The sequence below is a fragment of the Eleutherodactylus coqui genome, chromosome 6 (genome assembly GCF_035609145.1).
Source record: "Eleutherodactylus coqui strain aEleCoq1 chromosome 6, aEleCoq1.hap1, whole genome shotgun sequence".
In the NCBI taxonomy this organism is placed as follows: domain Eukaryota; kingdom Metazoa; phylum Chordata; class Amphibia; order Anura; family Eleutherodactylidae; genus Eleutherodactylus; species Eleutherodactylus coqui.
Window position 1 is genome coordinate 2,789,307 of NC_089842.1, and position 26,224 is coordinate 2,815,530.

The following is a 26,224-nucleotide window of genomic DNA, read 5'->3' on the forward strand; positions in this document are numbered from 1 at the left end:
GTCTATCCACACGTAGCGGGAAGTCTGAGCATCCTGTGGATTGTCACCTGCTCATTCTTGTGTGGATCTCATCCCTTGCCCCACACCGCGTGACGTCGGGACCACCAGCTGGACGTGACGTGTTTGACCGTGGCTCTAGAATGTAGCTTACTACCTCGCTGTAACCTGTTGTCAGGCAGCGAGGTCTGTATTAGTGCGCACCTGACTCCGTCGGAGGGTGCGGCGCGTTACGGGGAGGGAAGTGGCATTCGTTTTTAAAAATTTTAGTGACTCATATTTTCAAAGTGACTTTTGGGAGATTTTATTAAAAAGTGCATAAAATGGAGCCCTTCTGTGATGGATCCTCTTTAACCTCTTCACTGCCAAGACCTTTGTAGTTTTTTTCATTGTCTTTTTCGTCTCCACTTTACAAGAGCTGGAAGGTTTATTCCTTTGGTTTCTTGCAGGACATGCGGTATTTTTTAAACTTTGCCATTTAATGTTTTATACTGCACTGAAAAACCTAAAACCTTTTTATTAACGTGGAGCCAGAATTACTGAATGACCAAGGATATAACCGCATTATATATATATATAAGGATGGATGTGCCGCCATCACTCATGAACGCCTGGAGCAATCTCAACCAAACTTGGTACATATATGTCATCCCATGGGGAGATAAGACAGCCCCACTACTTCTGGGGGGGTAAATGGCGGAATTGCACTTGAGCAGATGGTTTTTATTGCACACCCTTAGATTACGCAGATGACCTCCTTGTCCTCAAATACTAATACATTACACAGACAACCTCCTCCTCTGCTCCAACTACCACACAGCTTCCCACCAGCACTGAGCTACTATGTACCACACAGAAATGAGCCCAGCACCCACTCTTAGGAAACGGAAATCTGTGTTGCCCCTAGCAACCAATCACAGCGCAGCTTTCATTTTACCTCAGTAGTATAACAAGTGAAAGCTGAGCTGTGATTGGTTGCGATTAGCAACAAAAATTACAGGGGAAGTCGGTGAGTTTTGGATTTTTAATTACACGAGTATTAGAGAGACCCCCTGCTCCTCAGATAATATCTTACACAGACCACTTCGTCTTCCTCAGATACTAATATATTAAAGGAGTACACACACCTTATATATATATATATATATATATATATATATATATATACACACTCACACATATAAATTGTTTTCGTGTGCGATGTGCAGGCAGCATTGCGCCATCAGGAAGACTGGTGCTATAATGTGGTACTAATTACCAGTATATGTCCGCTCCGTGTTGCGCACATTAGTGACGCCGCTTCCACGCCACATTTCAGGAGCACTTCCCGTTAGTTTGGCTCTGTGGCTCGCGGTTGTTTCCTGTATCTCCTCTCCTTATCGCTTCTCTTGCTCTTCTTTTCGCTTGTTCTTACATCTCTCCTCTGTAATCTTGCGTTGTGATGGCGATTCCTCGCGGTTTATCTGTCTATGTTCCCCTGCTTTAATCTATCATTGCTTTAGTATTTAATGGATGAAGGGTTTTTTTCCTTTTTGTATTGTTAATCCAGTTGTTTGGTTGCTCATCTGATTTGTGGCCCCCAGGGCCCCGGTCTGTTCTTACAGTTTATGCCTTTCACTCATTCATGTGTTCCCCATATTTGATTCCACCACGACTTACTGTTCTATTTTCTGGTTACAGTCCGGTCTTACACAAGCGGTGAGGGACAGTAAAATCTCATTGGCACAAGCCGAGTACGAGTTCCTGTCTTTCATTAGGAAGCACACGGCGCCCGGCCTCTGCCCTCTGGCCGGTAGGTATTACTTCTATCATCATAAATGACATTGAATTGGAAGGCAATGTGATAGTTTAGAATACTTTGACCCCGGACAACTGTCAGTCACTTAATAAATCATTATTTATATAGCGCCAGCATATTCCGCAGCGCTAACAAGACGGGGAGCAGAAACAAAACCTCAGTTCCATGTAGTAATCAGCTGATCAGTAGGGGTGAGGGGCTCCAACGAGCTTACATACTACAGATAATGGGGGGGATACAAAAGGTAGAGGGGTGGAGGTGTTCACGGTATGGCGGGCTGGAGATGTGCCCGATGTGGTGAGGTGGAGAGTGAGGGATGCTATACACATAGACAATGGTCAGGCCTGCAGGGGGCGGTTGAAGGCGACTAGCAGAGATTGCAGTCGGTAGGTCAGGCGGAGTACAGAGGAGTTTGGTTTGGGGGATATGGTATGCCTCCCTGAAGAGTGGCATTTTTAGGCCACACCAAGTTTTGTGTGTCAGGGATTGCCCAGATAGTCTTGGGTAGCACATTCCAGAGGACTGGTGCTGTTCTGGAGAAGTCTTGGAAACGGAAATGAGATGTTCGCTTTAAAGGAGCACTTAATCTTATTTAGCCGAGCGAAAGGGCGCAGGCTAGGTGGTGGATTGAGATGAGGGATGCAATGTAGGGCAGCGCGGTACTGTGGACGAGGGATACAATGTAGGGCGGTGCTGTGGACCAGGGATACAATGTAGGGCGGTGCTGTGGATGAGGGATACAATGTAGGGCGGTGCTGTGGATGAGGGATACAATGTAGGGCGGTGCTGTGGATGAGGGATACAATGTAGGGCGGTGCTGTGGATGAGGGATACAATGTAGGGCGGTGCTGTGGATGAGGGATACAATGTAGGGCGGTGCTGTGGACGAGGGATACAATGTAGGGCGGTGCTGTGGACGAGGGATACAATTTAGGGTGGTGCTGTGGACGAGGGATACAATGTAGGGGGGTACTAGGGAAGAGGGATACAATGTAGGGCGGTGCTGTGGACGAGGGATACAATGTAGGGGGGTACTAGGGAAGAGGGATACAATGTAGGGCGGTGCTGTGGACGAGGGATACAATGTAGGGGGGTACTAGGGAAGAGGGATACAATGTAGGGCGGTGCTGTGGACGAGGGATACAATGTAGGGGGGTACTAGGGAAGAGGGATACAATGTAGGGCGGTGCTGTGGACGAGGGATACAATGTAGGGCGGTGCTGTGGACGAGGGATACAATGTAGGGCGGTGCTGTGGACGAGGGATACAATGTAGGGCGGTGCTGTGGACGAGGGATACAATGTAGGGCGGTGCTTTGGACGAGGGATACAATGTAGGGCGGTGCTGTGGACGAGGGATACAATGTAGGGCGGTGCTGTGGACGAGGGATACAATGTAGGGCGGTGCTGTGGACGAGGGATACAATGTAGGGCGGTGCTGTGGACGAGGGATACAATGTAGGGCGGTGCTGTGGACGAGGGATACAATGTAGGGCGGTGCTGTGGACGAGGGATACAATGTAGGGCGGTGCTGTGGACGAGGGATACAATGTAGGGCGGTGCTGTGGATGAGGGATACAATGTAGGGCGGTGCTGTGGATGAGGGATACAATGTAGGGCGGTGCTGTGGATGAGGGATACAATGTAGGGCGGTGCTGTGGATGAGGGATACAATGTAGGGCGGTGCTGTGGATGAGGGATACAATTTAGGGTGGTGCTGTGGACGAGGGATACAATGTAGGGGGGTACTAGGGAAGAGGGATACAATGTAGGGCGGTGCTGTGGACGAGGGATACAATGTAGGGGGGTACTAGGGAAGAGGGATACAATGTAGGGCGGTGCTGTGGACGAGGGATACAATGTAGGGGGGTACTAGGGAAGAGGGATACAATGTAGGGCGGTGCTGTGGACGAGGGATACAATGTAGGGGGGTACTAGGGAAGAGGGATACAATGTAGGGCGGTGCTGTGGACGAGGGATACAATGTAGGGCGGTGCTGTGGACGAGGGATACAATGTAGGGCGGTGCTGTGGACGAGGGATACAATGTAGGGCGGTGCTGTGGACGAGGGATACAATGTAGGGCGGTGCTGTGGACGAGGGATACAATGTAGGGCGGTGCTTTGGACGAGGGATACAATGTAGGGCGGTGCTGTGGATGAGGGATACAATGTAGGGCGGTGCTGTGGACGAGGGATACAATGTAGGGCGGTGCTGTGGACGAGGGATACAATGTAGGGCGGTGCTGTGGACGAGGGATACAATGTAGGGCGGTGCTGTGGACGAGGGATACAATGTAGGGCGGTGCTGTGGACGAGGGATACAATGTAGGGCGGTGCTGTGGACGAGGGATACAATGTAGGGCGGTGCTGTGGACGAGGGATACAATGTAGGGCGGTGCTGTGGACGAGGGATACAATGTAGGGCGGTGCTGTGGACGAGGGATACAATGTAGGGCGGTGCTGTGGACGAGGGATACAATGTAGGGCGGTGCTGTGGACGAGGGATACAATGTAGGGCGGTGCTGTGGACGAGAAATACAATGTAGGGCGGCGCTGTGGATGAGAAATACAATGTAGGGCGGCGCTGTGGATGAGAAATACAATGTAGGGCGGCGCTGTGGAGGAGGGATACAATGTAGGGCGGCGCTGTGGAGGAGGGATACAATGTAGGGCGGTGCTGTGGAGGAGGGATACAATGTAGGGCGGTGCTGTGGAGGAGGGATACAATGTAGGGCGGTGCTGTGGAGGAGGGATACAATGTAGGGCGGTGCTGTGGACGAGGGATACAATGTAGGGCGGTGCTGTGGACGAGGGATACAATGTAGGGCGGTGCTGTGGACGAGGGATACATTGTAGGGGGGTACTAGGGATGAGGGATACAATGTAGGGCGGCGCTGTGGACGAGAAATACAATGTAGGGCGGCGCTGTGGACGAGGGATACAATGTAGGGCGGCGCTGTGGACGAGGGATACAATGTAGGGCGGCGCTGTGGACGAGGGATACAGTGTAGGGCGGCGCGGTGGACGGAGGGATACAGTGTAGGGCGGCGCGGTGGACGGAGGGATACAGTGTAGGGCGGCGCGGTGGACGGAGGGATACAGTGTAGGGCGGCGCGGTGGACGGAGGGATACAGTGTAGGGCGGCGCGGTGGACGGAGGGATACAGTGTAGGGCGGCGCGGTGGACGGAGGGATACAGTGTAGGGCGGCGCGGTGGACGGAGGGATACAGTGTAGGGCGGCGCGGTGGACGGAGGGATACAGTGTAGGGCGGCGCGGTGGACGGAGGGATACAGTGTAGGGCGGCGCGGTGGACGGAGGGATACAGTGTAGGGCGGCGCGGTGGACGGAGGGATACAGTGTAGGGCGGCGCGGTGGACGGAGGGATACAGTGTAGGGCGGCGCGGTGGACGGAGGGATACAGTGTAGGGCGGCGCGGTGGACGGAGGGATACAGTGTAGGGCGGCGCGGTGGACGGAGGGATACAGTGTAGGGCGGCGCGGTGGACGGAGGGATACAGTGTAGGGCGGCGCGGTGGACGGAGGGATACAGTGTAGGGCGGCGCGGTGGACGGAGGGATACAGTGTAGGGCGGCGCGGTGGACGGAGGGATACAGTGTAGGGCGGCGCGGTGGACGGAGGGATACAGTGTAGGGCGGCGCGGTGGACGGAGGGATACAGTGTAGGGCGGCGCGGTGGACGAGGGATACAGTGTAGGGCGGCGCGGTGGACGGAGGGATACAGTGTAGGGCGGCGCGGTGGACGGAGGGATACAGTGTAGGGCGGCGCGGTGGACGGAGGGATACAGTGTAGGGCGGCGCGGTGGACGGAGGGATACAGTGTAGGGCGGCGCGGTGGACGGAGGGATACAGTGTAGGGCGGCGCGGTGGACGGAGGGATACAGTGTAGGGCGGCGCGGTGGACGGAGGGATACAGTGTAGGGCGGCGCGGTGGACGGAGGGATACAGTGTAGGGCGGCGCGGTGGACGGAGGGATACAGTGTAGGGCGGCGCGGTGGACGGAGGGATACAGTGTAGGGCGGCGCGGTGGACGGAGGGATACAGTGTAGGGCGGCGCGGTGGACGGAGGGATACAGTGTAGGGCGGCGCGGTGGACGGAGGGATACAGTGTAGGGCGGCGCGGTGGACGGAGGGATACAGTGTAGGGCGGCGCGGTGGACGGAGGGATACAGTGTAGGGCGGCGCGGTGGACGGAGGGATACAGTGTAGGGCGGCGCGGTGGACGGAGGGATACAGTGTAGGGCGGCGCGGTGGACGGAGGGATACAGTGTAGGGCGGCGCGGTGGACGGAGGGATACAGTGTAGGGCGGCGCGGTGGACGGAGGGATACAGTGTAGGGCGGCGCGGTGGACGGAGGGATACAGTGTAGGGCGGCGCGGTGGACGGAGGGATACAGTGTAGGGCGGCGCGGTGGACGGAGGGATACAGTGTAGGGCGGCGCGGTGGACGGAGGGATACAGTGTAGGGCGGCGCGGTGGACGGAGGGATACAGTGTAGGGCGGCGCGGTGGACGGAGGGATACAGTGTAGGGCGGCGCGGTGGACGGAGGGATACAGTGTAGGGCGGCGCGGTGGACGGAGGGATACAGTGTAGGGCGGCGCGGTGGACGGAGGGATACAATGTAGGGCGGCGCGGTGGACGGAGGGATACAGTGTAGGGCGGCGCGGTGGACGGAGGGATACAGTGTAGGGCGGCGCGGTGGACGGAGGGATACAGTGTAGGGCGGCGCGGTGGACGAGGGATACAGTGTAGGGCGGCGCGGTGGACGGAGGGATACAGTGTAGGGCGGCGCGGTGGACGGAGGGATACAATGTAGGGCGGTGCTGTGGAGGAGGGATACAATGTAGGGCGGTGCTGTGGACGAGGGATACAATGTAGGGCGGTGCTGTGGACGAGGGATACAATGTAGGGCGGTGCTGTGGACGAGGGATACATTGTAGGGGGGTACTAGGGATGAGGGATACAATGTAGGGCGGCGCTGTGGACGAGAAATACAATGTAGGGCGGCGCTGTGGACGAGGGATACAATGTAGGGCGGCGCTGTGGACGAGGGATACAATGTAGGGCGGCGCTGTGGACGAGGGATACAGTGTAGGGCGGCGCGGTGGACGGAGGGATACAGTGTAGGGCGGCGCGGTGGACGGAGGGATACAGTGTAGGGCGGCGCGGTGGACGGAGGGATACAGTGTAGGGCGGCGCGGTGGACGGAGGGATACAGTGTAGGGCGGCGCGGTGGACGGAGGGATACAGTGTAGGGCGGCGCGGTGGACGGAGGGATACAGTGTAGGGCGGCGCGGTGGACGGAGGGATACAGTGTAGGGCGGCGCGGTGGACGGAGGGATACAGTGTAGGGCGGCGCGGTGGACGGAGGGATACAGTGTAGGGCGGCGCGGTGGACGGAGGGATACAGTGTAGGGCGGCGCGGTGGACGGAGGGATACAGTGTAGGGCGGCGCGGTGGACGGAGGGATACAGTGTAGGGCGGCGCGGTGGACGGAGGGATACAGTGTAGGGCGGCGCGGTGGACGGAGGGATACAGTGTAGGGCGGCGCGGTGGACGGAGGGATACAGTGTAGGGCGGCGCGGTGGACGGAGGGATACAGTGTAGGGCGGCGCGGTGGACGGAGGGATACAGTGTAGGGCGGCGCGGTGGACGGAGGGATACAGTGTAGGGCGGCGCGGTGGACGGAGGGATACAGTGTAGGGCGGCGCGGTGGACGGAGGGATACAGTGTAGGGCGGCGCGGTGGACGGAGGGATACAGTGTAGGGCGGCGCGGTGGACGAGGGATACAGTGTAGGGCGGCGCGGTGGACGGAGGGATACAGTGTAGGGCGGCGCGGTGGACGGAGGGATACAGTGTAGGGCGGCGCGGTGGACGGAGGGATACAGTGTAGGGCGGCGCGGTGGACGGAGGGATACAGTGTAGGGCGGCGCGGTGGACGGAGGGATACAGTGTAGGGCGGCGCGGTGGACGGAGGGATACAGTGTAGGGCGGCGCGGTGGACGGAGGGATACAGTGTAGGGCGGCGCGGTGGACGGAGGGATACAGTGTAGGGCGGCGCGGTGGACGGAGGGATACAGTGTAGGGCGGCGCGGTGGACGGAGGGATACAGTGTAGGGCGGCGCGGTGGACGGAGGGATACAGTGTAGGGCGGCGCGGTGGACGAGGGATACAGTGCGGGGCGGCGCGGTGGACGAGGGATACAGTGCGGGGCGGCGCGGTGGACGAGGGATACAGTGCGGGGCGGCGCGGTGGACGAGGGATACAGTGCGGGGCGGCGCGGTGGACGAGGGATACAGTGCGGGGCGGCGCTGTGGACGAGGGATACAGTGCGGGGCGGCGCTGTGGACGAGGGATACAGTGCGGGGCGGCGCTGTGGACGAGGGATACAGTGCGGGGCGGCGCTGTGGACGAGGGATACAGTGCGGGGCGGCGCTGTGGACGAGGGATACAGTGCGGGGCGGCGCTGTGGACGAGGGATACAGTGCGGGGCGGCGCTGTGGACGAGGGATACAGTGCAGGGCGGCGCTGTGGACGAGGGATACAGTGCGGGGCGGCGCTGTGGACGAGGGATACAGTGCGGGGCGGCGCTGTGGACGAGGGATACAGTGCGGGGCGGCGCTGTGGACGAGGGATACAGTGCGGGGCGGCGCTGTGGACGAGGGATACAGTGCAGGGCGGCGCGGTGGACGGAGGGATACAGTGCAGGGCGGCGCGGTGGACGGAGGGATACAGTGCAGGGCGGCGCGGTGGACGGAGGGATACAGTGCAGGGCGGCGCGGTGGACGGAGGGATAGAGTGCAGGGGGCGGCGCGGTGGACGAGGGATAGAGTGCAGGGGGCGGCGCGGTGGACGAGGGATAGAGTGCAGGGGGCGGCGCGGTGGACGAGGGATAGAGTGCAGGGGGCGGCGCGGTGGACGAGGGATAGAGTGCAGGGGGCGGCGCGGTGGACGAGGGATAGAGTGCAGGGGGCGGCGCGGTGGACGAGGGATAGAGTGCAGGGGGCGGCGCGGTGGACGAGGGATAGAGTGCAGGGGGCGGCGCGGTGGACGAGGGATAGAGTGCAGGGGGCGGCGCGGTGGACGAGGGATAGAGTGCAGGGGGCGGCGCGGTGGACGAGGGATAGAGTGCAGGGGGCGGCGCGGTGGACGAGGGATAGAGTGCAGGGGGCGGCGCGGTGGACGAGGGATAGAGTGCAGGGGGCGGCGCGGTGGACGAGGGATAGAGTGCAGGGGGCGGCGCGGTGGACGAGGGATAGAGTGCAGGGGGCGGCGCGGTGGACGAGGGATAGAGTGCAGGGGGCGGCGCGGTGGACGAGGGATAGAGTGCAGGGGGCGGCGCGGTGGACGAGGGATAGAGTGCAGGGGGCGGCGCGGTGGACGAGGGATAGAGTGCAGGGGGCGGCGCGGTGGACGAGGGATAGAGTGCAGGGGGCGGCGCGGTGGACGAGGGATAGAGTGCAGGGGGCGGCGCGGTGGACGAGGGATAGAGTGCAGGGGGCGGCGCGGTGGACGAGGGATAGAGTGCAGGGGGCGGCGCGGTGGACGAGGGATAGAGTGCAGGGGGCGGCGCGGTGCTGTGGATGAGGCATACAATGTAGGGCGGAGCGGTGGACGAGGCATACAATGTAGGGCGGAGCGGTGGACGAGGCATACAATGTAGGGCGGAGCGGTGGACGAGGCATACAATGTAGGGCGGAGCGGTGGACGAGGCATACAATGTAGGGCGGAGTGGTGTCATGGACTGCCTTGTGGATGAGGGTGGTGAGTGTGAATTGAATTCTGTATTTGCCGGGCAGCCAGTGCAGTGACCGGCACAGGGCAGAGGCGTCCGAGTAGCGGCTGGACAGGAAGATGAGCCTGGCTGCCGCATTCAGGATGGATTGGAGGGGGTAGAGTCTGGTGCAGGGAGGCCGATCAGCAGCGAGTTGTAATAATCGAGCCGGGAGTGGATGAGGGCAACAGTAAGCGTTTTTAGCGTGTCCACAGTGAGAAAAGAGCGGATTCTTGCGATGTTCTTGAGGTGCAGCTGACATGTTCGGGCCAGAGATTGGATGTAGGGGGTAAAGGAGAGATCGGAGTCGGATATGACTCCAAGGCAGCGGGCATGCTGGGAGTTATGGTGCCACACACTGAGATGGAGATGTCAGGATGAGGGTGGAAACACCAGCAGGTCAGTTTTAGAGAGGTTTAGTTTTAGGTAGAGACCGGACATGGTGTTAGAGACAGCGGACAGACAGCCGGTGATGTTCTGGAGGAGCGGCGCTGGGATGTCACGGGAGGAGGGGTAGAGATGGTACTGAAAGCCAAAACTACTGATGGTTTGCCTAATAGGGGCTGTGTAGATGGAGAAGAGGAGGGGGCCGAGAAGCGAGCCCTGGGGGACCCCAACAGCAAGGGGAAGAGAAGGAGGTGGAGCCTGCAAATGATATTTAACCCCTTAGTGACCAACCCATAGACTTTAGTCCTGCTTTGCTGGGTTTTAATCCCCAGGGCGGTAAAAACATGCTTTCTCTTAGGATTAAAGCCCTGCAGGCTGTGGACGTGACAGCTCCATGCTGTCAGCTGCCGGAGGTAGCCAACAACCTGAAGCTGTCATGGGGGGCCATGGGAAGCCCCCTCCCCCTCGGTCATAGCGGCAATCGCATGAAGGTAAATAAATTTTAAAAAATTAAAGATTCAGCTCCCCTAGTGAATCTGATCCATGAGGGCAGCTGAAAATACTCACCGCCATCCTCCGCGGGGATCTGGACTTGTCACCGGCTTCTACACACGCGCCAATGTTTTGTGCGCATGCACAGAAGGCTGGAGTGCCTGGTATATTTAGAATCTCCCTGTCAGACAGCTGAGTGAGGGGAGGTGTCAGCGGGGAGCGCTGTGTGGGGTTCCCGGTCATGTGATCACCGATCTGTCACTCATTGTAACAGCTCAGTCTGTCGATGTCTGAAGGTTCTATAATAATTATATGACGTTTTGTTAACATCTAACCTCATGCGTTCAACTGTCCATATTGCCAGAGAAACGCGTCGACTCCTTTAAGCAGCACCACTAAATGCTGGAGCGTTACCAACTATCCATATCTGATCTGCTGGGCTTCTGCACTAGACTAAGGCTTTGGGTCTTGTGTGACGATCCTTTAAGACAAGCATCTCCTTTCAGTATTTCCCCGTCTAGTGAGGAGGTTCTTGGTTATTATTGCACCGTGAGATAAGAGGTCTTTCTGGGTCGGCTCTGCTACATCATCTTCCCTTCCTCCTCGTGCGTCCGTCTCGTTTCTTCCGCTGTCTTGTGATTTGAGATTGGTCCTCAGATCTTGGGCTTTGGATACAGCAGATTTTAGCAAGCTGTCCGGATCCCCTTTGTGTGGACCGCGGGCTCTTGGGAAGTTCCATTGCTCTCTAACTATAGCGGACGTTCGGTTTCCACTCTTTCATGTGACCGCTCCTACAATCTAAGTAGCTGTTTGATCAGCAGACTTCATGTGTTCTAGTAAGGATATTATTGTCTGAGGTGAAGACCGTCCTCTTGTTGCCGATGTTACCTGAGGGCTGCAGGTCCAGTCCTTTCTGTCTAGTCCTGTAGGGTGTTTTGGGGCCAGGGCAGAACTTGTTTGGGACCCCATGGATCCTGAGAATGGGCTGCAGAAGATCCGCACATGCGCGCTGCCTCTCCATTCATCTCAATGGAAGCACCAGAATTTGCGCTCAAGTGTTCTGTAACCTCCGATGCCTCCATTGACATGAATGAAGAGGCAGCATGCAGGAGTGACACCACTCCATTCATATGGGGTACCTCTGGGAGCTACGTTCCTGACATCCATGGCAGGCCTGGGGGTCTTCACCATGGTGAGAGAACGGACAGCGGCATCTTAAAGGGATCAGTTACCCGCCATCTACGGAGCAGGCTCGGCTCCTGAGCCCGCTCCACGCAGCGACGAGCCGTACAAGTACAGTACTGGTTGGGAAGGGGCGACGTTGGATGGAAGTGTAATCCATGTTCATTCTTCACAGGAAACTCTGTGCACGTGGACAAAGTGTTTCTGAGCAAGTATATGCCGCAGTTCATGAGACATCTGCACTACAGGATAATCGATGTCAGCACCGTCAAAGAGCTCTGCAGGTAATACCTTGTATTGTACACATTTATATAGCGCCTACGTATTCCGCAGCGCGGTACATCACATCACTGGGGCTCCGGCTAAGGTCGCCTAGCTGTGTCTTGGAGTGTGGGAGGAAATCGGAATACTTGGAAGAAACACACAGAAGGAGAACGTACAAACTCCCTGCGGATGATGTTCTTGGTGTAAATGTTAGACCCGCCCGCCTAAAGATGCGTTCTCCCCCCGCAGCGGCGCTGTGATAAATCCGGCACAATGTACGTCTGTCTGGTCTGCGCTTGCTTTGTCTATCGGGGTGGGTCAGTAAACGTGCGCCGCTGCTTGTGGATACTTATGGAGCGTCTCCTCTTGTTTCAGGCGTTGGTATCCTGTGGAATATGAATGCGCACCAAAGAAAGCCGCGTCTCACAGGTAGGTGCAGCACTGACCATCCGGTCCGTAATGTCTGCCGATCCCTTGCTATATGGCCGGGCTCCTCTAGATAAGGCAGTCTGGCTTTAGACGCTGGTGAGCCGGGGTTGTCGGTCCGTGGGGTTCACTTGGTGATGGAGGGCTGAATCATATGTGGCATCATTAGTCGGTTGGATGCCTGCGTGGCACACGAATCGTTTGCCTGCCACCCTTTGTCCTGTTTATGTGCTGCTGTAATACGAAGAATCCCCCAATATGTGGTTGGTCATCAGGATCTTCACTTCTGCTGCTCCTCCATGTAGCGGTCTACTTGCCCATGTGGCTTTGTTAGTAGAAAGAAATATGGCCGCTGGCGGGGATTCTCTAACCTGGGCAACAAGGCTCCTTGGTTCTTACTTGTGTGAGAAGGTCTGGTAGTTTGCATTTCACTTGGGAATGGTTCCTGCATTTCGCTCACTGTTAGCATGGTCCTACTTTACCTTATCGTGGGCTTTAGTACCGCCTCTAGCTTGGATACAAGATGTGATACTGGCGGGCATGGAAGCTCTTGTACCATGTTGTATCACCCCTAGCTTGGATACAAGATGTGATACAGACGGGCTTGAAGGCTCTAGTACCCTGTTGTACCGCCTCTAGCTTGGATACAAGATGTGATATGGGTGGGCATGGAGGCTCTAGTACCCTGATGTATTGCCTGTAGCTTGGATACCAGATGTGATACAGGTTGGCATGGAGGCTCTAGTACCCTGTTGTACCGCCTCTAGCTTGGATGTTGTGGGGGCTTCCTGGGACCCCCTTGTGTGTGCGGCCGAGCATTATTCTGCTGGAAGCCGCCATGGGAGGAACACATGTGGCTGCAGGATGTCCTGAACATATTGCTGAGCTGTTATTGTCCCTTGTACCACCACTAGGGGGACCGACTTTCCTGAGCGATGATTCCCCCCCCCCCCCCCGCCCCCGACCATCACACCAGCAGGGGGCAGGATTGAGGCGCTCACTCTGCGGTCTCCAAACATGAACACGGCCGTCGTCAGCGTTCAAACTGAACCTGGATTCGTCGCTGAAGACAACCCGGTTCCCCTCCCAGAGTCCAGTGGTGGTGTTCACAACATCACTGCAAACGGCGGCGGTGGGGGTCAGAGGCCGGACATGTAATGGGGGCGGCGGTGGGGGTCAGAGGCAGGACATGTAATGGGGGCGGCGGTGGGGGTCAGAGGCAGGACATGTAATGGGGGCGGCGGTGGGGGTCAGAGGCAGGACATGTAATGGGGGCGGCGGTGGGGGTCAGAGGCAGGACATGTAGTGGGGGCGGCGGTGGGGGTCAGAGGCAGGACATGTAGTGGGGGCGGCGGTGGGGGTCAGAGGCAGGACATGTAATGGGGGCGGCGGTGGGGGTCAGAGGCCGGACATGTAATGGGGGCGGCGGTGGGGGTCAGAGGCCGGACATGTAATGGGGGCGGCGGTGGGGGTCAGAGGCCGGACATGTAATGGGGGCGGCGGTGGGGGTCAGAGGCCGGACATGTAATGGGGGCGACGGTGGGGGTCAGAGGCCGGACATGTAATGGGGGCGACGGTGGGGGTCAGAGGCCATACATGTAATGGGGGCGGCGGTGGGGGTCAGAGGCGGGACATGTAATGGGGGTGGCGGTGGGGGTCAGAGGCGGGACATGTAATGGGGGCGGCGGTGGGGGTCAGAGGCGGGACATGTAATGGTGGCGACGGTGGGGGTCAGAGGCCGGACATGTAATGGGGGCGATGAGTCCAAATGTCCTTCCGCCACTTGCCTGGAAATGGTTCCGACAGTCGTGTAACGATGGCGCCCCCTGACGCTGGATGGTGGACAGTGAAACACTTGGAGCTGCTGGTGCTTGTCGGACGATCAGACGCTCCTCTCTACTGGTAGTCTAAAATCATAGCATTTGCCTGCCACACGTTTCCATGCCTAAAGGGGTATCCCAAGATCATTTTTTGTCATTATGCACAAGATAGGTGATACAAGGAGTGATTGCTGGGGATATCACCGCTGAGCCCCCCACGATCCCCAGAATGAGGTTTCTGTGTCTCCTCCCCTTCCTCGATGCACCCCCTCACTCTCCCTGGTCCTGATGGAAATGGCCGAGTACAAATGCTCCGCTCTCCCCGTTATTTTCCGTGCTGCTTCGTTAATTTTCCAGGAGACTGTTTGTGTTGCTTCAGTCCTGCTTGCAGTGCCGTGAGGAGGAGGAGGAGGAGGAGGCCTGGAACCCCGATTCTTGGGATTATCTGACCTTTATCACTAGTCCATGGATGGGTGATAATAGTACGATGGCCATAAACTGTAGATGGAGGTTGGATATTTGTAGGCCTAGGTTTAGGCTCTGCTCACATCTGTTCTGGGATTCCGCCTTCCTGCTCCGTTACGGGACGGAACGCAGCGGCGCTGGATGGCGTTCATTCGCTTTCTATTCAGCCAACTGGCATTTTACTGGATGAAGGACATTTTATATCTTGTATTTCATAGTGGATCTGTGACGGATGTGCCAAACGCAGATATGACCATGGCCTTAAAGGAGATTTGCCATCTTATAGAGTGATGGCATGTAGTCACATAGGGGTCGGACCTCTGGGACCCCCACTGATCCTCAGAATCATTGACCCCCTGCCATCGTGTTACGGGAGAATTAATGGGTTGCAGAGGTTGCCCTTACCCTCTGTAATAATCCTTCTATGCTGTGGCATCTAAGGGGTTGAATGGCCCGGATCACCGCTTCTGTGCCGGGATGATTACCGGGACGTACTACTAAAGCCATTAGTGGTCAGGTGACCAAATAAGGAAGTAATCGTAAATCCCTTTGCAAGAAAGAGTTAAATGGTTTGTCCCACAAATATTTACCCCCTGTGATTCGGGGATAGTTTCTATCTGATCATTTGGGGCGCACCCGCTGATCATGAGAATGGGGGTCCTGAAGGTAACCAAGTAAATGGAAGGGGCGGTTGTGCAGCTGAACCAGCGCTGCTGGAGATAAAGGGGTGGGACAAGACTATTTTCCTCAATCCATGGCATAGTGGATGACTTGTTGATCAGTGGGGTCCGGCCGCTCATGTGCGTGCCATCACTATGCATTTCACTGACGGCGTTGGTAATTGGCAAGCTGAAGCATTTCGTAATCTTTGGGGCTCTTATTGAAGTGAATGGAGCAGCCTTTGCTTTATTCCTTCGGGGACCAACCAAACCCAGCGGTCGGACCCCCACTGATCAGCTAGTAATCCCCCCCCCCACAGATGGGCAATAACTTATTAGCAGAATATCACTTTAAGGTTAGTGTTCTCCATGAAATGAAGTTCCTACAACTCCCACTAGAGGTCAGCAGTGCACCAGGTGAGTTACTAGGAGCTGACCGATTGGACGGTCTTCACCTGCAGATCTTATGTCAAAAATATATTTATAAAGAAAAGTACAAAAGATTTTAGGGAGTTTCTCTCCATACATACATACATACATACATACATACATACATACATACATACATACGCATGCCGACTAGTAACTGGACCAGTTACATAACGCATAGAAAAAAGTGGATTATACCCACCTGATAATCAGGTTTCCAGTAGTCTCCATGACAGCACCAATGAGATTGCCTCCTCCTGGTAGGACAGGAACATACTGAGAGGTTAAAAGCTCCCCCCCTTCCCCACTTTCCTCAGTGGATTCTAACGAATTGCCGGGGCAGGAGCTAAACTTAAATTTTTTCCCCTAACCGGGGTTTTTTAATTTTTAAATTTATTATTTTATTTTTCTAGGGCGGGAAAGGTACGGGTGCTGTCGTGGAGACTACTGGAAACCTGATTATCAGGTGGGTATAATCCACTTTTTCCCCCAGTCGTCTCCACGACAGCACCAATGAGACGTACCAACTAAAGTTTATTAGGGTGGGATCGCTGCCGAGAGGACTTTGCGGCCGAAGGCCATGTCCTCGTCCTGCTGCACTTTTACCCTATAGTGTTTAGTAAACGTGTGGGGTTTTTTCCAGACTGCGGCCTTGCAAATTTGCTCGACCGAGGCTGAACTGTGTTCGGCCCACGAGGACGCTACTGCCCTTGTGGAATGGGCTTTAAGCGCTAGCGGGATCTCCTTCCCGAGGGCCTTATAGGATTCTATGATGGCCAGGCGGATCCACCTGGCTATGGAATTTTTCGCTGCTTTGCTACCCTTATTTGGGCCACTGAACTGGACGAACAGGTTGTCGTCCCGCCTCCAGTGGCTTGTTGTATCTATGTAGGTTAGGACTGCTCTCCTAACGTCCAGGCAGCTTAGGGTTCTTTCCTCCTCGTTTTTTGGGTGGCTGAAGAATGAGGGGATTATTATATCCTGGGACCTATGAAAATCTGACACTACTTTCGGCATAAAGGCCGGGTCTGTTTTAAATATTAGTTTGGTGTCTGCGATTTTCATAAACGGGTGGCGGATGGACAAGGCCTGTAGTTCGCTAACCCGTCTTGCGGATGTAATGGCTACTAGGAAGATGGTCTTGATTGTCAGCATTCTTATAGGTAGCGCTTTGATCGGTTCGAATGGTACCGCTGTCATGGCCCCTAGAACCCAATTAAGGTTCCAGTCTGGGAACAGGTTTATGGGCCTAGGGCGTAGTCTAGCTGCTGCTGTTAGGAACCTGTGGACCCATCTATCGTCTGCGAATTTTGTGTCGCAGATAGCGCTAAGGGCTGAAACTTGGACTTTTAGGGTGCTCGGGGAGAGGCCCATCTCTAAGCCCTCCTGCAGGAATTCTAAGATTAGCGGAGTGTCGGGGATAGAATCCCCGCGATCCCTTCCCTGTCTCCATGAGGAAAACTTTCTCCAGACCTTCTGGTAGATCAGGTGGGTCGTCTTTTTCCTACTGGACATTAGGGTTTCTACTACTTTCTCTGAGAATCCTTTCTTTCTTAGCGAGGATTCCTCAAGAGCCATGCCGTTAAATGGAGTTTGTCTAGGCCGGGGTGGTTCAGTGGCCCCTGCGATAGAAGATCCGTCCAGGTAGGCAAGGTGACTGGGTCCTGGACGCTCAGTGTTGTCAGAAGACCGAACCAGCTTCTTTTTGGCCAGAAGGGGGTCACTAGGATTAGCGTGCATCCCTGGGTTCTGAAGTGCTGTAAAACCCTGGGGATTAGTGGTATGGGAGGAAAGGCGTAGGCCAGTCCTTGTCCCCAGTCCTGGCCCGGGGCGTCTACCGCTATCGGACGATCTCCTGGCCGGAGGGAGAAAAAGTTGCCTACTTTTGTGTTCTCCCTGGTTGCGAAGAGGTCCAACTGTGGGGTCCCCCACCGGTTGGTTAAGATTTTGAATGCCTCTGGGGAGAGGGACCACTCTCCTGGGTCTATCTGCTTCCTGCTGAGGAAGTCTGCTTTTCCATTTAGTGTCCCCTTTAAGTGGGTTGCCGTGATCGAGAGGATCCGGCCCTCCGCCCAGTGAAAGATTTTGTGTGCGATGCTTTGCAGTGGGGGAGATCTTGTGCCCCCTTGGTGTCGTATGTGAGCGACCGCGGTGACATTGTCTGACAGTATTTTTATGTGATGGTTCTGTAGCGAGTTGCCCAACTGCTGTAGAACCTGCCAAACTGCCTGTAGTTCTCTGAAATTTGAGGATTGTTCTTTTATCCTCTGAGGCCAGGGACCCTGAAAGAATTGGTTCCCCACATGCGCTCCCCATCCACAGGCGCTTGCGTCTGTTGTGATGTGGATGGCTGGGTTTTGTAGCCAGTGAACCCCTCTCCGCAGGTTCTCTGGGGATGTCCACCAACGCAGGGATGTTTTTGCCCTGTTTGGGATGTACATCCTTGCCCCTAGCGAGGACTGCCTTTTGTCCCACGAGGATAGGACTACGGCCTGTAGGGCTCTGGTGTGGGCCTGGGCCCATGCTACTCCTGGGATGCATGATGTCAAGCTCCCCAGAAGAGACATTGCCTCCCGAATTGTGCAGAATCGTCTTCGTAGGAAGGTTTTGACTATTCTGCGGATTTTTTGTATTCTCTCCTCGGGTAGGTAGGAGCATTGCGATTCTGAGTCGAGAGTTATTCCCAGAAACGTCTTCTGCTTGCCGGGATCTAGGCTGGATTTTTCCCAGTTTATAATCCATCCCAATGATTGGAGAAGTTGTAGCACTGTCTCCAGATGTTTGGTTAGGAGTTTTTTGGACTCTGCTATTAATAGAATATCGTCCAGGTACGGTACTACTAGGATCGATTTTTCTCTCAGGTGGGCGGCTACCTCCGCCATAATCTTGGTAAAGATTCTGGGAGCTGAGGATATCCCGAAGGGCAGGCATCTGAACTGGTGGTGCTCTGTTCTTCCGCCCATGTCCACTGCGAACCGCAGGTATTTCTGTGAATCTTTGTGGATCGGGATGTGAAAATACGCGTCCTTCAGATCGATGGACGCCATGTAGGCTCCTCTGGGGATCAACTTTATTGTCGAGGAGATGGTTTCCATTTTGAATCTCCTGTATCGGACGCAGGTGTTCAGGTCTTTCAGGTTTATTATCGTCCGGTGTTTCCCGCCGGGTTTTTTTACTAAAAAGAGCCTGGAGTAATAGCCCTGGGTTTCCTCGTTTCGCGGTACGGGAGATATTGCGTTTAACCGCTGCAAGTCGCGCACGCTTTGCCTTAGTAAATGTAGCTGTTTTTTTGGGGCTCGCGTGGTAATAAATTTCCTTCTGGGGATGGATACCAGCTCTATCTGGTATCCGTGCTGTAGGATCTTTGGGATCCATGGGCCCCCGCAGATTGCGGCCCATTGATCCACAAAGCTCCCCAGCCTTGCCCCTACGGGGATGGCGTCAGGGTCTTTGCTTCGGCTCCCCCTGATGGGGGTTGAAGAGGATATTCCTTCCTCTGCCCCCCTTGGGGTAACTCCAGCGGCCTGTCTTGCCCTTGCCTCGGTAGGCCTCGGGCTGCTGCATTGGGGCCCGGGGAAAGGTCTTCACTCTCTGTGGTTTTTCCTCAGGGAACCCTTTTTTCCTGTCGGCCGCCTTCTCTAGAATTTTATCTAGGTCCGGTCCGAATAGAAATTGGCCGTAGAATGGGAGGGCACACAATTTGTTTTTCGAGGCCAGGTCGCCTGACCATGACCTCAGCCATAACACCCTTCTGGCTGAGTTAGCGCGGGCTGTGGCTTTTGCTGAGAGTTTGACGGTCTCGGCTGCGGCGTCCGCTAGGAAGTCAGTGGCCATGCGCAGGATGGGAAGGGAGTTAAGGATCTGATCCCTCGGTGTTTTGTTGGTCAGATGTAGTTCCAGCTGCTCTAACCATACCCCCAGGGTCCGCGCCACGCAAGTGGCTGCGATCCCTGGCCTAAGGATGTTTGCCGCTGCCTCCCATGATTTCTTTAGGAGTCCCTCTGCCTTGCGATCCATGGGGTCTTTTAGCTGTGCGGCATCCTCAAAGGGCAGAGTCGTCCTCTTGGCTACCTTGGCCACCGGGACGTCTACCTTAGGTATTTCGTCCCAGCTTGCGCAAGCTTCCTCCTCCAGGGGGTATCTCCTTTTTACGCCTCGAGCGGAGTAGGAACCTGCGTCTGGTTTACTCCACTCTCTCTGAATTATTTTAGAGATGTTTTTGTGGACCGGGAAGGTATGTTTGCGCCTCTCCCCAAGTCCACTGAATATCTCATCCTGTCGGGTCCGCGGCTCTCTGGGCTGTTCTATTTTTAGCGTAGCCCTAACTGATTTAATTAGTTCCGTCAACTCATCTTGATGGAACAAATATTTCCTGTAGTCCTCCTCCTCTGAGGACTCTTCGGCCGCCTGCTCCTCTTGCTCTGATCCGATGGAGTTCTCGGAATCAGAAGACTCCTCGGGAACATATGCCTTTCTTTGGCGTTTCGCTGGCGGTGCCGGCAGTGACGTTAGAGCTGATTGAACCTCTTCCTTCACCAGCTTTCTAACGTCATCCAGGAATCCCCCCGATTCCTCTCTGACTAGCCTAGCCACGCATGCCTTGCATAGAGGCCTCTGGTACGTGGCTGGCAGTCTCGTCCCGCATTCCACGCATTTTCGCAGTTTTGTTCTGGGGGGGATGTCTTTTTTATCCCCCTGACAAACAAAGCATTTTTGCGGGTAAACATGCAATTTTTCCATACACAACATACTGGATATTTGCATTGTATTTTTGCCGCACTGGCTACTTACGGCCGCTGAGGCTGAGGTTTCAGCTGTCTCTGGGGCTGGAGCACTCATCTTTATACCAGTGCTGCAGACACCCTGCGACCTGTGATGCTGGTGTTCTGGCTTCTCTCAGGTTCCTATTTGAATTTTCGCGCTCCTGCGCTAAGCCCCGCCCCCTCCGCTCCTAATGCAGACGCGATGACGTCATCGCGCTGGACGTGAGATGCGGCGCCCCGCCCCCTGCCGTCAAAGGGCTTCCTGGAGCGCCGCGCTGTAATTTCTGCCGGAGGACGAGGGGGACTGAGGCTCCCGCTTTGAACCCCCCATGGGCCGCCGCGGGAGGAACCTGGCCCGGGGGTTACCACCCTGATGTGGCGTCCCGGGAGTCGTCTGGCTGCGAAGGGATGACAGGGTGAGCCACTGCCTTCCGATCCGCCTGTATGCTTTCGCTGGTTTCTCCACCAGCTCCTCTCATAGATCCTGCCTCCTGGCAGGACAGGAAGACACTGAGGAAAGTGGGGAAGGGGGGGAGCTTTTAACCTCTCAGTATGTTCCTGTCCTACCAGGAGGAGGCAATCTCATTGGTGCTGTCGTGGAGACGACTGGGGGAAAAATAATTCCCTGACTGGCCCTTCAGGCTTGTGGGGTTCGTGTGAAGTTGGGGCTTTGCTGCAGCCCCCTGCACAGCTGGGATTGTCGGGGCTTCTGGAGGTCCTGATGATCCATAACGGGGCGGATTCCCGGCAGGTTTTAAGCAGTAGCCAAATCTGTACCAAAGCCCTGGTGTCCACGGGGGTTTTTTACCATGTATTGCACGTGACTGACCGCACAGTCTCTCTTCTGGGCAGCTTACTTTCAATCATACTAGGTTTTCAGAACATTGAGTCTCCTTAATCTTGGGGACTTAAGAAAGGGAATGGTTACAGACCTCCTCCAACTGCAACGATCCACTTCGCTGCTGGTGAAATGTGCACCCAGGCCGCTCAGTATTTTTTGGGGAGGCCCAGTATGTTGCCGGGTAAGAGTGCAGAATCCCCACTCCAAGTTTGGAATTTAAGTCTGATGACTCTCTTTTCATATGCAACTGTGTGACAGGACCAGATGGTGGGATGGGTCACAGCGCCCCCGCAGTCACGGAAGCATAAGTACAAATGGGGGATGGGAACATTCTGGAAAGCCTCTCTGAGTTCAGATCCCAATCTGTGAGCACTTTATACCATGTTGTTGGGTGGATTAGTGGCGCTAGTGTTATCTAGTCTGTTGCCTGGAGATCTCTTCGGGAGTCGGCCCAGTTCTTTCCCAGATCCACATGTATGAAGTGAGGCCAGCGAAAAGTTCTAAATTGGCTTTATAAATCAGATATCGCCCCCTCACCTCGTGGGGAATTGTAGCAGTGGGTAGGGAGTGACAGACCTGCAGCTAACTCAAGTGCTCTCTTGGGGATATAGCATAGTTCCTGTGGAGACAGGATCGGATATTCCCTATGTGGAGCCTTCCAATGGTGGTTAGACCTGCCGGGGACCCCCCTAGAGAAGCAGATGGAGGTTGCCCTGGAGGGAAGTTGAGATTCAGCACAAGTGGTTGTAAGTGGAGAGGAAATGAAATGAGTTCTGACCTGGTAAGAATGTCCTAAGGAAGGGGTTGGAATATGGGAATCGTGTAACGGCGGCCACATTATCCCTCTCAGGGAGCTGGGAGAAGTTGTGAGGCACTCAGAAAGGACCCGCTTGACTGTTAGGGGGTCACAATTCCAAGCTACAATTAGCACTATCTGTGCAGCCTGGTGATATAACAGATTTGAAAGGCCAGGGGTGTAACTATAGAGGATGCAGGGGATGCGGTTGCACCCGGGCCCAGGAGCCTTAGGGGGCCCATAAGGCCTCTCTTCTCCATACAAGGAGCCCAGTACTATGAATAAAGCATTATAGTTGGGGGCCCCGTTACAGGTTTTGCATTGGGGCCCTGAATCTTCAAGTTATGCCTCTAGGTATGGGTACAGATGGAGAGGGGGAGCCCAGCTAAACTTTTGCACCCGGGCCCTATAGCCTTTAGTTACGCCCCTGCGTAGGGCACTATTTTTGGAGGATGGAGACAACCTCTTTTTAGAAGCTCTACCCTGTGTAGTGGCCGGAGCTTGTAATTGCAGGTGCAGCTCTCATTGAAATCAGTGGGCCCCCAGCCTGCAATTACAAGTGCCACTACACACGGGTCAGAGCAGAGGCTTCCGCCGGCCACTAAACAGGCGGTTAAAACAGCATCTCCCCCTCCCCCCCGGTGTATCGCGGCTCTGACAGCAGCTGCTGCCTGGAAAACCCCTTGGAGTCTTTGGATCCACTCAAATGTTCTGTGGGACAGACTGGCAATGCCGGAACTAAAACCGCTTTATATGGGCAACATAGCCATCCTGACGGCAGCGAGGCGGCCTTGCCCTGAGATGGGATGGTGCCACCAGTGCTCCAAGAGTTTCCTGGTCACGGTAAATTTTTGGGGGGGTCATTAGACAAAAAGAAGTCGCTGAGTTGAAAGGAATTCTAACGCAAAAATCATGGAAATTGGTGAAATCCTATTTAAAATCTGAGCTTGAAGGACGCGCTGCGCACAATGTGGATCCCATGCAGAACTTTTCGTACCGCGCAGATCTGATTTTTTTTTTCTTTGCTGTTTAATCTTATTCACTTGTTCCACGGTTCTCCTCAGCAAATTCTGCCCCAGAAACCCTGCAGCCATTATGTCCTGCGCGACCGTACCGCCGAACCTGCGCGACCGTGCCGCCGATCCTGCATCTAGTAACTCTGCGCTGCCGCTTTCTGCTCTTCCACCCGGACCGTCACGTTTGTTCTTGTCTTCGCAGAGCGTTGGGCGATATCACAGAGAGCATCAAGGAGCTTCAGTTCTACAGGCAGAATGTTTTTAAGAAGGTGACTGATGAGAAGAAAGGATGAGGCGTTAGTCCACTACGTCACCGCATATCGGTACAGGCGCACGGTCGCTCCACGTGTTCATTCGTACGACTAGATCACGTGCTGCTGATGGCCTCAGCCGGGGGTGTTGGGTGGAGGCTCCGATGGGGACAAAGTTTTACATATTTAACAAAGTTGCTTATTTTGAATTTTTTGTTGCCAATAAAGTGCTTTCTTGTAAAGCCGCATCGATGTTGTCGTCTTCCCTCAACTGCAACGACTCTGGATAGTGTTGCTCATCTTGATGAGCCGGGTGATGACATTGACTCGATTTTGGTAAAAGTGAATCAGGTAAGTCTGAACTGATTTTGGGGGAAAATCAGATTTCCCACAATGCCTGCTACAGAAGGCAGCATGCAGCCAATCATCAGTCAGGAAGCATTGCTGATGTCACCAAATGTCCTTCCTATTGCATATAGGCATCAACTTCATTGGACGCCTGCATCACATGACCTAGCCATATATCACATAGGCGCAGTATAAACAGCAGCCATTTTATGGTTGAGCTCAGGACAGAGAAGCTGCATGATGTTTATATGCCTATATGAAATGTGGTCTGCACATTAGGAGATGGGATATTTCTGCTGTTTGTGGCCTCAGACGTCGTTCAAAGTCACCAGTCCGGCCACTACGAATTATTTACAGACCCCATGCAGCTAGCGGTGGGGTTTGGGGAATCCAGTTACACTGCACCAAACAGGATCAGCTCACGAAGGTACAAGCTGTACTGTGTGGCCTTCTGTTCTCACACATGGCGCCTCCCTGGGATTGCAGCTTATTAGTTGGTAGAGCTTTTTTTGTTAATGTGAAAAAATAAAACCAAACAGGGAAACAGCAAATGCACACAGTGCGCGTCAGCGGCCTCAGATGGTGTTCAAAGTCATCAGTCTGACTGCTATGAATTATTTGCAGACCGTACTCAGCTAGCAGAGGTTTTCTGCCAACTACAAAGTTAGCTGGTAAGTTATATAAAACGGCATTAAAAAGTGAACAAAAAAAACCTAAATGGAAACATGTAGCAAGGGATAGGGGACGTCTCAGTGGTGGTGGAGGAGGCGGTAGAGTATGGGCCAAGTTGGAACGTCAAGTGGCTCCCACTGAAGCAAAAGCTCCATGTTCTGCAGGAGGTAAGGCAAGCCCCCTGCCATTCCTTAGGAGTGGTTCTACCCGTGTGTTACAGCCGCAGTATAATGAAATCAAAGGTTTGATCCGGTGTCGCCAGTAAAGCAAAATGTGATTGCAAGAGAAGCCAAGGCATCCTGTAGATCTGAAACCTTGTAACGGCTACAAACATACATGTGATGGCGAGCTTGTGAGCCTCTTGGGTTGTTCTTCAGGCTGAAAATGAAATGTATGTTATAAATGTGTATAAGTATTCATGCCTCTTCAGATCTAATCCATTTTTAGCCTGATGATGAGTCTAAGAGGTTCACAAGCTCGCCATTACGTCATGTATTTTTGTTGGCCATTACAAGGTCTCATATCTACAGGATTACTTGGTTTCTCTTGCTGAGAACAATCACATTTTACATCCGCAGCACACAGAACAGTGCGTAACGTGGATGACACCGCTTCAACTACCACCACCTCTTCCTCTTCCCACTCGCAGGCACACAGCAGCCAGCCTGCACCCCCCTCCCCCTGCACCCTCCGAAGCTGTTCAGATGGATCAGTCTGAGGGGCTGTTTGATCATTCATTGTATGTCAATGAGGCATTCCAAAGAACTAGAGGGAGAAGACCATTTTTTTTCCTCCTGAGAGGATGATGAGGGGTGGGTCGGTGTGTGCGGTCAGCCGTCTACAGGCAACATATACTCGGGGATGCGTCAACGGAAGTGCCGGCTCCTGCTGCGCGCTGTGACATAGACCATTCAGGAAGAGGAGGTGGAAGATGAGGGGCTAGAGCCAATATGGACAGACGGAGAGTTATGATAGCAAGGAGCATCCATCACAGGCCATTTTCTGTCCATCTGAATCCAGAGCTTGGTGACTGGAGGTACCGCCGCCTTTTTCTACAAATCTTTCCCGTACTGCTTGTCCCTCGCCGGCCCCTGGAGACAGTAAGCATATCTGGGGCTTCACTTTCCTCGGACTCGGGGATGGAGCTGTCTGTTCTCTATCCAGCCTTCTTTCTCTCTTAGCCTCCCGTCTTCACCGCTCCCGTCTTCTCTCTCGCTGACTCTTCACACGAGCACCGAACACTCTTAGCACCTTCTAGAACTTTACAGCTGGATTTATAAACCGTTTGGTCCTCAGCAGGAAGCTGAGCGGCTGGACAGATGCGGATCACTCCGTTAAACAGAATTGTCAGCGTAATTAGCAGTTTTAACACTATTCTCCCCAGAATTTTAGGGCCAGCCTGGATGACTACCAAAGGACACCTGATGATCGCCTCGCTCATTGGGGATTCATGCGATACAATGTATGTTAGACAACAATGATTCTTTGAAGACCAAACAGAGGAAGTTTATTCTGAGCAGGATTAACCCCTTGATGGCCAGAGGGTTTCAGTCCTAAAAGGCCAGACACTTTTTAGCAACTTTTTTTCATGTGTTGATCTTCTGACGCTATATTATTATTATTTTTGTATCTGTGGGTTACTCACAATGGTTTTATTTTATATATATATTTTTTTTATTTCAGAGTTTTCTGTTGTAACTGGAGCAGCATCCGCAGGAGCCCCAGTTACAGGGGAACCCCCTCTCCTATCGTGACATTAGTCACTGTCAGAGTCGGTCTGTGAAGACCCTGAAGTTCTGACATGATGGGGGTTTCTGGTGATCATG

At 54.6% G+C, this 26,224-nt stretch overlaps 1 protein-coding gene across 1 annotated transcript in view; it reads left to right on the forward strand.

The window, feature by feature from the left end:
* Positions 1-23,626, forward strand: part of REXO2 (RNA exonuclease 2) — a 33,788-nt gene extending 10,162 nt beyond the window's left edge. Inside the window, exons 4-7 of the mRNA XM_066606077.1 lie at positions 1,678-1,789; positions 11,824-11,932; positions 12,288-12,341; positions 23,330-23,626. Of these exons, the coding sequence (XP_066462174.1) occupies positions 1,678-1,789; positions 11,824-11,932; positions 12,288-12,341; positions 23,330-23,420 (366 nt within the window). The 3' untranslated portion in view covers positions 23,421-23,626. The remainder of the gene's footprint in view (positions 1-1,677; positions 1,790-11,823; positions 11,933-12,287; positions 12,342-23,329) is intronic.
* Positions 23,627-26,224: the final 2,598 nt, after the last annotated feature.